The sequence below is a fragment of the Apodemus sylvaticus genome, chromosome 1, assembly GCF_947179515.1.
Source record: "Apodemus sylvaticus chromosome 1, mApoSyl1.1, whole genome shotgun sequence".
Taxonomy (NCBI): Eukaryota; Metazoa; Chordata; class Mammalia; order Rodentia; family Muridae; genus Apodemus; species Apodemus sylvaticus.
Window position 1 is genome coordinate 171,373,671 of NC_067472.1, and position 15,653 is coordinate 171,389,323.

General features: G+C 40.6%; 1 protein-coding gene and 1 pseudogene across 1 annotated transcript in view; both read left to right on the forward strand.

Annotated features, from left to right (window-relative positions):
* Positions 1-1,699: 1,699 nt before the first annotated feature.
* LOC127670388 (zinc finger protein 431-like) overlaps positions 1,700-15,653 on the forward strand; it is a 553,459-nt gene continuing 539,505 nt past the window's right edge. The window contains exon 1 of the mRNA XM_052164763.1: positions 1,700-1,765. Within this exon, the coding sequence (XP_052020723.1) occupies positions 1,763-1,765 (3 nt within the window). The 5' untranslated portion in view covers positions 1,700-1,762. The remainder of the gene's footprint in view (positions 1,766-15,653) is intronic.
* The window catches only part of LOC127670451 (zinc finger protein 431-like), a 39,309-nt pseudogene continuing 31,290 nt past the window's right edge, over positions 7,635-15,653 (forward strand).

The following is a 15,653-nucleotide window of genomic DNA, read 5'->3' on the forward strand; positions in this document are numbered from 1 at the left end:
GGTATTCCATACAGAAAACAGCATTTTGGGTGCATTAGCCAATGCTCCTCCTGACCAGCTTGCTCTTCACCTGAGTCCCATTTCCTTTCCTCTAGAAACTTTGTCATAGCACTCACTGGTTGAGGTGCTGGGCTCCATCTCTCCAGTGGCTAAGGAAAGAGAGATGAAAAATATAGGGTCTGTAGCTCCATTCTAACGGTGGGTTCTGTGGAAGAGAGATGGGAATAGAAACTGGGAGGCAAGAGAAAACAGACATGGCTTCTGGTTCAAATCTCAACTTTTAATGCATCTCTCCCAAGATAAAAAGGCAGGCCAAGCCCCTTCCCCCAGACTCCAGGCTGAGTTGGGGTAGGGGGGGAAAGTCCTTGCTCAGGCAGCTGGGTGGGTCACCTGCTTAATTCAGAAATTTGTAGACCTGGAGGAACAATGAACTTCACCTTCACTCTGAGCACTCCACCCTAGGTGGAGCAGCATCCTAACCTGCACTGGATTCCCTGCTCAACAAAGGCTAGGAGAAGTTCACCTTGAGCAATGTCAGGTTCACTTAGAGCACTCCACCCTAGGATAAAAATTCCTGCTGTAACCTACTTCCGTATTATGCCCTAAGGTCAGATTCCTGCCTTAAGCCCTTGTCCTTTGCCAAAGTCAAGTTCCTGCTATGTGACATGACACCCTAATATGGCTCTGTACAGAAAAAATGGTCAGGTGACACTCAGTAGCAATGCTAGTCTGTGGGAGATAGACAGACACAGGAGGCAGGAGTTCAAAGTCACCCTGCACTCCATAGCAAATTTGAGGCCCACTTAGTCCAAAACTGACCCACCTTATCAGGGACTGGGGAGGATGGGAGGGGGAGGGGTATAGGAGGAGGGGAAGGGGAGTCAAGAATGTTGTAGGGGAGGACATGGAATGGAAAGGAAAAAGGGAGGAGAAAAAGGAATGCATGAGAGGGAGAGATGGAGAGACAGCCCAGAAAAAGAAGACAGAGGGGTTGAGAGAGGAGAGGACGCAGAGGAGAGGAGAGGAGAGGAGAGGGAGAGAGGGAGAGAGGGAGAAGGAGGGTTGGGCAGAGAGAGAAGGCTGAACCCTTCAGTACTTGAGTGGGCATGGACACACACACACACACACACAGATACACACACACACACACACACACACTCACATCCTGACTTGGACCCCAGTGGTCTCTAACTGTCCCCATCCTGCTGTCTTGTCTTCCTGATTGCAAGGATATGACGTACTTGCCACCACCTTGGGGTCAGACCTGGTTCTCTTATCTCTAACTTGTGTGTGAAGCCCAGGCCAAAGGTGGTGACTCTCTTCCCTGAACTCTAAGGAGGTGAGGGCAAGTTGAAGTCCTGCTAGTTTATTAGATCCTGGGAAAGGGAAGGTGGGTAACTCTCTGACTGTGGCCTCTGCAACCACCAGGAATGTCTCACACACCCCAGGACACTAGTGACCCACGCACTGGTAATCCACTAGCACAACTGCACTCAAGCAGTTTTCAGATCTCATTTTGGTGTTGTCTAGTAGATCCCAGCTGATAACCAGTGGTTATCTTTCTAAGTCATAGGCATGCCCAGTAGGCCTGCCTGAGAAGTTTGAGCTTCTCTTAGGCTGCTTGCATGGGATGGTGGGGGCGGGGCCAGAAGAGCTAGTCTGACCTGCCAATCAGAAGTGGAGGCGGGTACTTCCGGGCACCAAGTTCCCGGTTCATTGTTGTAGCTGGGAGGGGAGTTCAGGCGCGCTCTGGACCCGCGAAATGGTGAGTGTATGGCAGCTGCTTCCAATGGGAAGGGGCGGGCGATTGAACCGCAGGAGCGAGTGTGGCGAGTCCTCCCTGCAGCTGGGTGGGAACTGCAGCTAAACATGAGCACCTGTGAGGTTGGTCGTGGTCTTAGCGGCTCCCTGAGCCTGGAAGTGGCCTCCGAATAACTTTGCTCTGGGGCTGCATCTGCTCAAGGATTTGTAACTTGGGCTTGCGTGTTGAAACATTCTTGGCAAGATGGCAAACAGAAATACCTGTTTCTACGTTATCTTCTACAATTTTTGCACTTTGTTTTAACATTTTGATGTAAGACATATTTGGAGCTAATGTGAGAAAGTTGTAAACGTTACCTCTTGCCGTGGGTAGCAGTCCAATATTAAGCTAATATTAAGTCTAATACAGCACTGTGTTTATCCCATTGTGTAAACCTTCTGTTGACTTTATACAAGTCGTACTCTTCTCCTCCAGGAAGCAGTATAAAAGATGATACTCTTAAGAAGCTTACTTGGCATGAGATATAGCTGGTGCTGCAACTCCCCACCCCAACTTTTGTCCTTTCTACTTTTCTGGTCCTTTTCATCCTTTGGGATGATCCCTTAGGACTATGTCACTGTTTCAGGTCTCTGGTGTACTTAAGAAACACTTCTGTGGATGTCCTTGCTGTGTAAATCTCCCCTCTGTCTAAGTGGCTACACTTGCAGTCTTCTGTCCCCATTTAAATGGTTCAAAGTGTAACCTGGAGGCTGAACATAAGAGAGACTTAAGGATGATGGCAGCTGTGGACTGCAAGGTGTGTTCTAGGCTGGCTCCTCTTTGAGCATTACCCAGTGCTGGATGCATGCTTTTACTAGAGATATTTCTCTTCATTTTTAAATTGTTTTGTTTACTTACATTCCAAATGTCTCCATTCTCAGTCTCCTTTCTAAACTTCTTCACTGCATCCCTCTCCTTTGCCTCTGAGATGGTGCTCCCCCTCCCTTACCCACCCCCACTCCTGCCTAGACTCCCCTAATCCTATCCCTCTTCCCTGGGGCACCAAGCCTCTCCAGGATTAGGCTCATCCTCTCCCAGTGAGGATAGACAAGGTAGTCCACTCCTACTCATGCGCCAGAGTTCCAGACCCGTCCATGTGTTCTTAATGAGATATTTCTTAATTAATGTTTTCCTTGTGTGTAGAGGGCTCTCCCTGGGAAGGCCTGTGAATTCTAGAACAGCTGCATCCTCAGCCTTTTAAGAAAAGGTTTCTGAGGCTTGCTGTGTTGTCTCAGGTGGCCTTGATTCCAGTCTTGCTCCCCAGGGCAATGGTCTTGCTTTCCTCTTCATTAAACTTTCTAAATTACTACATTAAAGGAACCACAATAGAGTGTTAAAATGAACCTATTTGCTTCCAGTTCTTGCTAGTATGAGTAAGGCTGCTCTGAACCCTGTGGAGCACGTGTCCTTGTGATATGGTGGAACATCTTTTGTGTACATGCCCTGGAATGATATAACGGGTCTTAAGATAGAACTACTCCTAGTTATCTGAGGAACCTCCAGATTGAATTCCAGAGTGGTTGTACAAGTATGCAGTCCTTCCAGCGAAGAAGGAGTGTTCACCTTTCTCAGTGTCATTAGCAGCATGTGCTGTCCCTTGAGTTTTCAATTATAGTCATTCTGATTCATGCAATGTGGAATCTCAGAGTCATTGTCGTTTGCATTTACCTGATAACAAATGATGTTGAAAGTTTCTTTAAGTGCTACTTGTCATTCGAGATTTCTGTGTTGAGAATTCTATTTAGCTCTATATCCCATTTTTAATTTTTTTTTTTGGAGGGGGCATCTAACTTGTGTTCTTAATAAAGTTTTGATATTACCCCCTTATTGGTTGTAAAGTTAGTGAAGATCTTTTCTCAATTTGTTGCCTGCTATTTTGTCCTAGTGTCAGTGTCCTTTACCTTACTGAAGCTTTTCATTTTCAAGAGGTCCCCTTTATCAACTGTTGATCTTAAAGCCTGAGTCACAGGTGTTCTATTCAAGAAATTCTGTTCTGTGCCAATTCGTTCAAGGGCTTTACCCACTTTGCTTCTATTAGATTCAGTATATCTGGTTTTATGTTGATGTCCGGGATCCATCTTGTGCAGGGTGATAATTACAATCAATTTGATTCTTCTATATGTACACTGCCAGTTAGACCAGCACCATTTGTTGAAGATGCTTTTTTTTTTCGTACTGTATGGTTTTTGCTTCATTTTTAAAAAATGATTTTATCTTTATTTTATGTTTATGAGTACAGTGTCACTCTTCAGGAACACTAGAAGAGGACATCAGATCCCACTGCAGATGGTTATGAGCCACCTTGTGGTTGTGGGGATTTTAACTCAGGACCTCTGGAAGAACAGTCAGCTTTTAACCAGTGTCATCTCTCCAGCACTGGTTTTTGCTTCTTTGTCTAAGATCAAGTGCCCATACATGTGTGGGTTCCTTTTAGCATCTCTGATTGTATTCAATTGATCTGTCTGTCTGTCTCTGTACCAATAACATTAGGGTTTTATCACTATTGCTATGTAGTACAGCTTGAGGTAAGGGATCCTGATTCTTCCAGAAGTTTTTTAATTCTTCAGGATTGTTTTGATTTTCCTGGGAGTTTTTCTTCTTCCATATGAAGTTGAGAATTGCACTTTCAATGTCTGTAGAAAGTTGTGTTGGAATTTTTGAGGAGAATTGCATTGAATTTGTAGATTGGTTTTGGTTCCTTGGCCATATTAAGTACTTTTTTTTTTTTTTTTTTGGTTGTGTATTTTTCAAAACTGGTTTTCTTTGTGAGGATATGGTGGTCTTGGAACTTTTTCCATCTACCAGGATGGCCTTGAACTCAGAGAGTTCTGCCTGTCTCTGCCTTCCAACTAATGGGATTCAAAGCATCTGTCATCACCACCTGGCTGATGATACTTTTTAAATTTCATGTTCTTTAATGTGTCACTGCCCCAATATGGTATTTATCTATTCTGGAATGTTTCCCAGTCTTTAAGAATTTCATTCCTGGGGTCTGGAGAGATGACTCTGTGGTTAAGACTACTGACTGCTCCTCTGAATGTCCTAAGTTCAAATCCCAGCAACCACATGGTGGCTCACAACCATCTGTACTGAGATCTGACACCCTCTTCTGGAGTGTCTGTAGACAGCTACAGTGTACTCACATATAATAAATAAATAAATAAATAAATAAATAAATAAATAAAATAAATCAAAAAAAAAAGAAATTTCATCCCTTCTTTAAAGTGCTTTAATATTAGATTCACATTAGAAGAACCCTTTCTGGACCTTGGGCTTTCCTCATGCTTGTAATTATGAATTTTGTATACCTCATACCTACCTCTGTGGCCCAAGGACTTGAAGACTGCCCTGCAGCTCTTTCAGGCTTGGCCCTTACCACTCAGTTTGGTGGAAAAGAGACCAGTGCATGAGTGTCCCCTAACTTCCGTGGCTTTTAATGGATACTTAAAATGAAAAGGGATTGGAGTTAGAATTGAGTTCACTGACCAACTCTGTTGCACAGAAAGGAATGAGGAGAGAGGAGGAGAACTTTCATGTTTGACAATATTTGGTTGTCATTAGCAAGGAGTAATCAGGTAATCAAATTTTGATGATCAGTAAAAGGCCTAAGTGGCAATTTTTTCCATTTCATAGACCAGGACAATCAAAAATCTGGATATGGAACTGAACTTTTTTCTAGAAACCAAAATTCTGTAGTTGCCCTACGTTAACTAATACAGAAGATAAGAACAGACTGGTGTGGCTCTTCCCAACAGGAATGTTGTTATTCCTGCCTGAAAAAGCGCAATCAGGGAGAATACATGTGAGGATTACCTAGTGTACTCTAGGTATTTATGTCTAGTCCCTAGAGAATATTGAACCACAAGGTCTGTCTCAGCTTTAAAATGATGTTTGAGATTTTAATTAAATCATTTCTACTTTGTCATTCCTCCTTACTGTTAAGCAAAACCCTGGGACTAATTACCTACTTAACAAGTCAAAGTGGACCTGGCTGTCAGGTTCTCCCAGCATCCCTCAGTGTCTTCCTGTTAGAAGATATGCCTGTCATTCCCCAACCCCCAACAGAGTGATTGGGATGCCCTTCCCTGTGCAGCTCTTCCTGATGAAATTGAGCCATTTTGGTTACCTGGTCCATTTCCTCTACCATTTCCCTCCTTTCCCTTTGGTCGGTTTCTCTTCTCTCCCAGCCCTCTGCAGTAGCTGCAGGAAGCCATGATGGAGACCAGAAGTGATGTCATGTTCAGTTGTGTTGACCATGTCCCCACTCCAGGAAGAACAGGTTGCTGACCTGTCCTAGTCCAATGTGCTAAGGAGTGGAGTATGCTGTGAGCCAGATTGTGGTTCTGTTGGTACATGGTGGTAACCTGGCAAAGGCTCCTGGCTCCTGAGCCTCACTGAGTGTGGATTCTCTAGGGAGGAGGAACTTTAACACTGGAAAGGTGTGGTGCTTATAATATCACTGTCCAGTGTACACACAGAGGCATTGGTTTTGGTATGCAGTGGGAAGACAGACTGGAAACTCGAAGGTCTAGTTCTAGAAGTTCTGAACTTTGCCTTCCACATTCAGTTTGGTGTGATAAAGTTTCCAAATAGTCAAGAAACTGGTAGAGAGAAGAAGATGGAGATCCTCCTTCAGCAACATTTAATTAGAATCCTTTTAACTTTTCATGACCACCAGCCACAGTGATGTGATTCATGGAAATTCAACTCCAGCATACAAAAGGAGTTTAGGTTTACAGAGTTCTTTCAGGAGTGCCTGGTGTTGTGAAGGTGGACATGTCAGACTCCACATCCATGTGCCAGGAAGCAGACACTGAATTGCCCTACAACATTATTTTGTGTGTGGGCCTCAAGTGGGACTGGGACTTCCTGAATCCAAATGCAGTCCTGAGGGTCTGCAGAGGCAATCATAGCTTCCCTTTCTGATCACTTTCATTTCCAAAGATCACAGAGTCACCCAGGAGTAACTTGTGGGCAAGGTCACTTAGCACCACTTGCTGTGGACTCTGTCTCCTCTCTGGAGGCAACCAGGCCTCAGGGGACAGTATTTAGCATTACAATACAAACAGCTTGTTATGTGGTGTTGAACTAGTATGTGTTTCTCCCCCATTTGAGATTCCCCTGTTGAGAATTCCCTTTTTAGATTTGCACCCCATCTCCCCCCCCCCAATTTGGTTTTTTTGAGACAGGGTTTCTCTGTATAGCCCTGGCTGTCCTGGAACTCACTCTGTAGACCAGGCTGGCCTCGAATGCAGAAATCTGCCTGCCTCTGCCTCCCAGAGTGCTGGGATTACAGGTGTGCACCACGACCACCTGGCTCTGTACCCCATTTTTTTTTTTTCGAGACAGGGTTTCTCTGTGTAGCCCTGGCTGTCCTGGAACTCACTCAGTAGACTAGGCTGGCCTCAAACTCAGAAATCCGCCTGCCTCTGTCTCCTAGAGTGCTGGGATTACAGGCGTGTGCTGCCACCACCGCCCGGCCTTCTGTACCCCATTTTTAATTGAAGTTTTTGTTTGTTTGTTTATTTAAACATCTAGTTTCCTGAGGTCTTTATATATTTTGTATATAAGGCCTCTATTAGTTCTGGTGTTGGTACAAATCTTTCCTCCTTCCTTAGCCTGTCTCTTTGTCCAGTTGACGGTGTTATTTATTTATTTATTTTTTTGCATTAAAGAGGCTCTTTATTCCTGTTTATTAGTTGTTGATATTAGCACCTGCAATATTTGTGTTATGTTCAGAAGGTTGTCTCCCATGCCAGTGAATACAGAGCTGTTCACTACATTTTGATCTATCATTTCAGTGTGTCTGCTTTTATTTTGAGGTCTTTGATCTACTTGGACTTGAGTGATGAATATGGATATATTTCCATTTTTCTACAATGCAGACATACTGTTTAAGGAACACCATTGTTTGAAGGTACTGTCTTCTTTCCCTCATGCATTTCTAGATTCCTTATCAAAAATCAGGTTTCCAGCTGTGGTTGGAATTGTGTCTGGGTCTTGCATTCGATATGTTTGATCTAAGTGTCTCTTTTTATGTCAGTACCATGCCGTTCTTTTAATGTGCAGTATTGTTTTAGCTATCATGAATATTTTAATATTATACAAGTCACTGAGAATCATTCTTTCCAGGTTTGTAAAGAATTTCATTGGAATTTGGATGGGGATTGTGCTGAATGTATGCATTGGTTTTGTTAGGATGACCATTTTTGCGTGTGGTATAATCCTTGTGATCCATGAACATGAGAGATCTTTTTTTTTAAAGATTTATTTTATTTATGTGAGAGCAGTGTAGCTGTTTCCAGACACATATACTATCATACCATCAACCAGTTAGGATACTTTGATTTCTTCTTTTCCGAATTATTTCCTATTGATCTTTTTCCTCTATCTTCCTGCTCTAGTTAGAACCTCAGGTACTATATTGAATAGATATGGAGAGATTGGACACCCTGGTGTCTTGTTCCTGAGTATAGTGAAATTTCTTCCAGCTTCTCTCAATTTCATTTATGTTAGCTTAAGGCTTGCTATAATTTTCCTTCATTATATTTAGATATGTCTCTTGTATCCCTATTCTCACCAGGACTTTTCTCATCAGTTACTGTTGGATTTTGTTAAAGGCTAGTTCTGTGTCTAATGAGTTTTTCAGTTACTTTATTCATGTAGTTGATTTCATTTTTTTTATTTTTATTTTTATGTTGATCCATTTCCTCCTCACTCGGGTGACATCTTCACATCATGGTTAGTAATTTTCTTTCTTGATGGGTTTTTTGATTCAGTTTGCAAGGATTTCATTGAGTATGTTTGCATTTATGTTCATGAGGGAAATTGGTTTGTTATATGCGTTTTTTGTGGCGTTTTTATGTATATTGAGTATTAGGCTTTTTGGTAATGTTGCTTCTGTTTTTATTTTGTAAACTACTTTGAGCAGTAATGGCATAGTATTCTTCTAGAATTATACCTGTCTTCTCAAGAGAGACTGTGTTTTTCTTTGAAAGTCTGATTGAAAACTGCAGCAAAAAATATCCAGCCCTAGGGTTTTTCTTATTTTTCTTTTTTCTTTTTTTTCTGAGACAGGGTTTCTTTGTTTAGTCCTGGCTGTCCTGGAACTCACTCTGTAGACCAGGCTGTCCTCGAACTCAGAAATCTGCCTGCTTCTGCCTTCCAAGTGCTGGGATGTTTCTGATATTCTTAATCTGCAAATTCTATTTTAGTTAGTTTGGATTAGAGTTGCCAATTTTTTTTTTTAATTTTTCTCAAAGAATGTGAACTTATCTACTCCACCCCTCCTTTGTAATGTTTGCATTTAGTGCTATGAACTGTCCTCTTATCACAACTTTCTTTGTGTCCTGTAAGTTCGGATATGCCCTGTATTCATTTTCATTGAATTCTAGAAGTACTTAATTTCCTCCTTTATCACCGTGTGAAACACTTGCTATTCAATACAAAGTTCTTTAGTTTCCATGAGGTTGTTAGAGATCTGTCATTTCTGTAGTGGATGATGTGAAGATTTAATCCATGGTGGTCTGATAGCATGAAACTGTGTATTCCAATTTCCTGGTGTCTTTGGAGGCTTGCTCTGTATTTGAATGTGTCCTTAATTTTAAAGAAAGTTCCATAAATTGCTGGGAGGAGCATATATTTTTTTGTGTTTGGGTGTGCTGTAAATACCAGTTAGGTCCATTTGGCTTTTAAATGACCGTTAGCTCGAGTTGTTCCCTGTTTAGTTTTTGTCTGCAGGACCTGTCCATTGGTGAGAATGAGATTGAAGTCTTCTACTATAAATGCATGAGGGTCAGTGTGTAATTTAAGCTGCAAAGGTGTTTCTTTTACAATGGTAGCTACTCTCAATTTGGGGGCTCAGATGTTATGAATTGAAATGTTGTCTTGGTGGATTTTTTTTTATTAGTTTATTGTGCTTTTTTTTTACCTCTTTGAGTTAATTTTGGTTTGAATTCTATTTTTTTTTTTTTTAAGATATTAAAATGGCTATACCAGCTTGTATCTTAGGTCTCTTTGTCTGGAATATCTTTTTTTCCAACATTTTATCTTAAGGTAATGTCTGTTCTTAATGTTGAACCGTGTTTCTTGTATGCAGTAGAAGGATACATGCTGTTTTACCATCCATTCTGTTAGCCTGGCTCTTTTATACTGGGGAAATTGAGGCCATTGTTAGTGAGAAATATCAATGAATAGTGATTACTAATTCTTTTTTCTTTTGGGGGGTGTTGAGACAGGGTTTCTCTGTGTAGCCCTGGCTGTCTTGGAACTCACTCTGTAAACCAGGCTGACCTTGAACTCAGAAATCCTCCTGCCTGTACCTCTCAAGTGCTGTGATTAAAGGTGTGCATCACCACTGCCTGGCGTGATTACTAATTCTTGTATTTTGTTTTTGTTGGCAGTGGTGTTTGTGTGTACTTTTGGTTTTGCTGATAATGTGAGATACTTACTTCCTGTGTTTTCTTGTGTGTAGGTAACCTCCTTGTGTTGGATTTTTCCTTCTCTCACCTTATTTAGGGCTGTATTCCTAGATGTGTATCATTTCAACATGTTATTTTTTTTTTCATTTATGGTGATGGAAATTTTCTAGGTTTAGTAATCAGGGCTGGCTTCTATGGTTTCATTGAATCCGTTTCCAAGCCCTTCTGGCTTTATGGTCTCTCTTGAGAAGACAGGTGTAATTCTAGAAGACAGATATAATATTCTCTGATATATATGGTTAGTGTTTGATTATTACACAGCAAGGGGACTTTCTTTTGTGGTTCAGTCTATTTGGTATTCTGTATGCTTCTTGATATCTCCTTTAGGTTCAAAAATATTTTTATGGTTATGTTAAAAATACTTTCTATACATTTCTGCTGGAATCCTTCATGTATTCCTGCTATTCATAGTATTTGTCTTCTCACAATACCCAAAAGTTCATAGATATTTTGTGGTAAACATTTTTTTTTTTTGGTTTACGTTATTTTGATTTTTTCTGTGATATTTTTTATTAGATATTTGCTTCATTTAAATTTCAAATGGCATCCCCTGTCCTTGTTTCTCCTGAAAATCCCCTATCCTATCCCCCCTCCCTCTGCTCACCCTTCTTCCCATGATTTCCTAATTTGCATTCCCTTTTTCTGGATAATCCAGCCTTCACAGGACCAAGGGCCTCTCCTCTCATTGATATCTGAAATGGCCATCTTCTGCTACATACGTAGCTGGAGCCGTGGGACCCTCAATGTATATGCTTTGGTTGGTGTTTTAGTCCCTGGGAGCTCTGGTAGTACTAGTTGGTACATATTATTGTTCCTCCTGCAGGGCTGCACACCTCTTCAGCTCCTTAGGTCCTCTCTCCAACTGCTCCATTGCGGACCCTCTGCTCAGTCTATTGGTTGGCCATGGTTGTTTTGATCCATCTTCCAATAATGATCAAAGTATCCACACATTGGTCTTCCTTCATCTTGAGCTTCATGTGTTCTGTGAGTTGTATCTTGTCTATTCTGAGCTCTTAGCCTAATATCCACTTTTTAGTGAGTGCATACCACGTGTGTTCTTTTGTGATTGGGTTACCTCACTCAGGATGCTATTTTCTAGCTCCATCCATTTGCCTAAGAATTTCATGAATTCATTGTTTTTAATAGCTGAGTAGTACTCCATTGTGTGAATGTACCACATGTCCTGTATCCCTTCCTCTGTTGAAGGACATCTGGGTTCTTTCCAGCTCCTGACTTTTATAAATAACGCGCAGGTCTGTGCTTTCCCCTTTCGCTTACCTATACTCTTCACACACAGCTCACACATACCACATGCACTCTCCCTTCACTCACATACACACACACACACACACACACATACACACTCTCCATACACACTTCACATTCTCTCTCACATTCTCTCCACTCACCACGTACACACACTTGCTCTCCACTCCTTCTCACGTGCTCTCTCAATTTTTCTTTCTTTCTTTTTCTTTTTATTTTAGCATTAATTTATTATGTCCACAGTAACTTTGGTATATACAAGCTTTTTTTTTTTTATATTCGATATATTTTTTTTTTTTACATTTCAAATGATTTCCCCTTTTCTGGCTCCCCACTCCCCGAAGGTCCCATAAGCCCTTTTCCCTCCCTCATTCCCCCATCCACCCCTTCCCACTTCCCTGTCCTGGTAATCTATACTGCTGCACTGAGTCTTTCCAGAACCAGGGGCCACTCCTCCGTTCTTCTGGACATCATTTAATATGTGGATTATGTCTTGGGTATTCCAAGTTTCTAGGCTAATAACCACCTATTAGTGAGTGCATACCATGACTGATCTTTTGAGACTGGGTTACCTCACTTAGTATGATATTCTCCAGCTCCATCCATTTGTCTAAGAATTTCATGAATTTGTTGTTTCTAATGGCTGAATAGTACTCCATTGTGTATATATACCACATTTTTTGTATCCATTCCTCGATTGAGGGACTCCTGGGTTCTTTCCAGCTTCTGGCTATTACAAATAAGGCCTCTATGAAGATAGTGGAGCAGGTGTCCGTATTGCATGCCGGGGAATCCTCTGGGTATATGCCCAGGAGTGGTATGGCAGGGTCCTCCGGGAGTGTCATGCCCAGATTTCTGAGGAACCACCAGACTGATTTCCAAAGTGGTTGTACTATCTTGCAATCTCACCATCAGTGGAGGAGTGTTCCTCTTTCTCCACATCCTTGCCAACACCTGCTGTCTCCTGAGTTTTTAACCTTAGCCATTCTGACTGGTCTCACTCTTTTCTTGCCCCAGTCTTTTATTGATACTTCAAAAGCAAGTAGAAAAAATTATGCATTGTATAATTTTTGACAAATCAAATGCAAAAGAATAACCATATCCCACAAAGAATCAAGAATTATAATTGTTTCCCAAAGTTTCTAGCTATTTCCAGGCAATAATAATAATAATAATAAAATAATAATAATAATAGAAAACTTATCACTATTTAAGTTTATCTTTTGACTTATTATACTTCAGAGCCGAGAATTCCTAGGTCATCTACCTGCATTTTCCTGTGACTCTCTAATGATAAGTGACATGGGTAAAGATGCCAGGCAGTGGCCAGAAAGAATCAAGTTGAGCCTTGATTCTTCCACTAGCTATCTGCTTCTGCACATTACACACAGTGCCTCTCCTAAGAGTCTCCATGTTTCCACTTAGTTTTACCAGTATATTACTTTATGCATTCTATACTTGCTTATCTAGGAACCACTCTTAAATGTTGTGCAAAACTTACTTCATAACTTCAATAGTTTTTTCCTTTTTCCGGGTGCCAATGTGGACTTTAATTCATTTTCTAATCATTTCTTCAAACATTCATCAGGAACTACCATTATGCACTTATTGCATTGTTTCCAAGATGAGAGCATACAGCATACACCTGGGCCATTAGGACTGTGTTGTACTGTGCTCCTATGTCTCAATTCTTAATTGTTTAAGAATCATTGCATCAAGGAACATTAGTTTAACAGAATTCACCAGAGCAGAAGGAGAAAGAAATAAGAAAGTCAGATATAATAGAATAATTATGCACACAAAGGCCAACTAAAAAGTCATGCACAAATGAAATCTATACAGCCATTTTTTGGGGCTAAGGTTAGCAGAAATGGAAAAAACGGTTTTTGCAAAGATCTGCTGTGAGCTAAGGCGATGTCTCCATCCTGGCCTACCACAGTCCCTTAGATGGCTGGTCCGCTGGAGAGATGTGTCTCCTGCTTCTCAGGGTCCCAGGTGCCATCCTTTTCTATAAGGAGCTGCTGTGGGCTTCGGAGTTGTCTCCATGCCTGCCTGCTGCTGGCAGTTCCTGTCAAGGTATGCTGTCTCCAGCACCTCCTTAAATCTGTATGATGCTTTTCACGCACTATGTAGAACATAATATCTGGATCCCCATCTTAACATGAAGTTCCATGCTTGTATTTTTGCTTTGTAGTAATTTAAAGTGCAGTAAATGCATACAAATTAAAACAGGAACATTTCTTATGACCCTAAATACCTAACAAGGCAATGTCAATAAGGAAGTCCTTCTTCCACTTCCATTTTGTGTCCTTTTATCCACTGAGTTTAATCCTGTGTTATATATCCAATTAACATCTAAAATCATACAAAAATGGCATGGTATATCTCTTGTAATACACAGGACGCTCTGTGTCAACACAAGAAGTATTCACTTACCTTGACCAAAGCAAAGATCCCTGGAGTATGGTGCCACACCAACCCCAGTAGAATCTGTGTGACAAGTTACACAGACTAAGGTGAAAACTTCAAAAGGAGGCCTCTTGGAACCTGTTTTCAATCTCTTGCCTAGAACAAAATATCAAGCTGTAGTTCCCATGGCAATTTATTTGTTTTATCCTCTTTTATTCTTTTTTTCTTATTTATGAGAAATTTCTGATAGCCTATGCTAAGATCTTAAGGAAGAATAATTGGTAAGAAACAATCCCTTGAGATGAGGTCACTAGCCAGGACCGTATCTCTGGGAAAACCAGTGCTTTACTTCATAAATCATTTACAAAATTACATAATAGTATTATATTAGATAAAAACTTTTCCAGCAATAAAATTTCATATGACTGGACTGTGTCATTGGAAGTGGGCTTTGGTATATGGTAAAGAAAGCCTTAAATAAAAAGAATTAAAATAGTTTACATTGACGCTTTGAGATTTAGAAGAAGTCAGATACTAGATGTTAAACAATAACTGACCAGAAAAATTTATTAACTTGTTCTTGGACATTTGCCACTAGCCTTGGATGATTTTTATTGTGCCAAATAATAATTATGTTACCTGTTGTATCCATGATTGCATCACTGAACACACTTTTTCAGAAGTTGTAATACTTGTATAATTTTGTATTTTATTGTGCCAAATGCCTATGATGATATCTGTTCTATTTGACTGCTTCACTGAACACATCTTCTCAGAGTTGTAATACTTGTTTATTTGTGCATAAAAACCCTTGCTTGAGAACTGCAAAATATATTTAGAGTCAAACTGCCTCTGTGTTTGTTTTCTGTTAGTCATCATTTAGTCCTTTGAGAACCCTTGTCCCAGGGACCCTTATACCCGACTTGGGTGGTCGGTGGCAGTGTGGACCTAGAGGACCCCCAAGCATAGAAACTGGGAAGTCTGAATGAAGCACAGGCACAGGCACACTACTGAAAACTAGGCAAGTTCAGTCCTGTAATGGGTGAGGTAAGCTCTCCAGTTAAAAGAGTTGCTGAGAATTTTATGTAGAATAGTGTCTTCAACTCGTATTCTAAGATGTATATGAGAGGACTTTGTATTAATTCATGTGAATTATGGTTATTTGAAACCTCAAATACCAATATAAGGTTGAGTTTGTGTTCCTCTATGCATCTGTTTCTGCATGCCGTTGTGCCAGTGTTAAGTAATTATGCTGGTATCCTTACAGCATATTCTATAGCTTGAAGTGAAGAAATATAGGCTATTGAACGTTTTTTATAAATGAATTATATCAAATTTTGGTGCATCTATATTTACAATAGTAATGTCAACTTGATTGATTATTACATTGATTAGGATAAAAATTCCCTCTTTATCTTTTGATCAAGTTTAGATAAAGTCCACTTTGTTAGATATTAGAACAAAAACACTGTTTCCATGTCGCACTGAGTGGTGTACATACATCATCCTATCATTTATGATGATATCTATCTTTACTGTCTTTAAAGTTGAGTTCCTTGTAGAGCCTAGAAAGAATGATTTTTGATTCCTAATCCAAATACTTGATATGTTTCATTTTATTGGAGAACTGAGACCATTAAGACTTTTTTTTTTCTTCCCAAGACAGGGTTTCTTTGTGTAGCCCTGGCTGTCCTGGA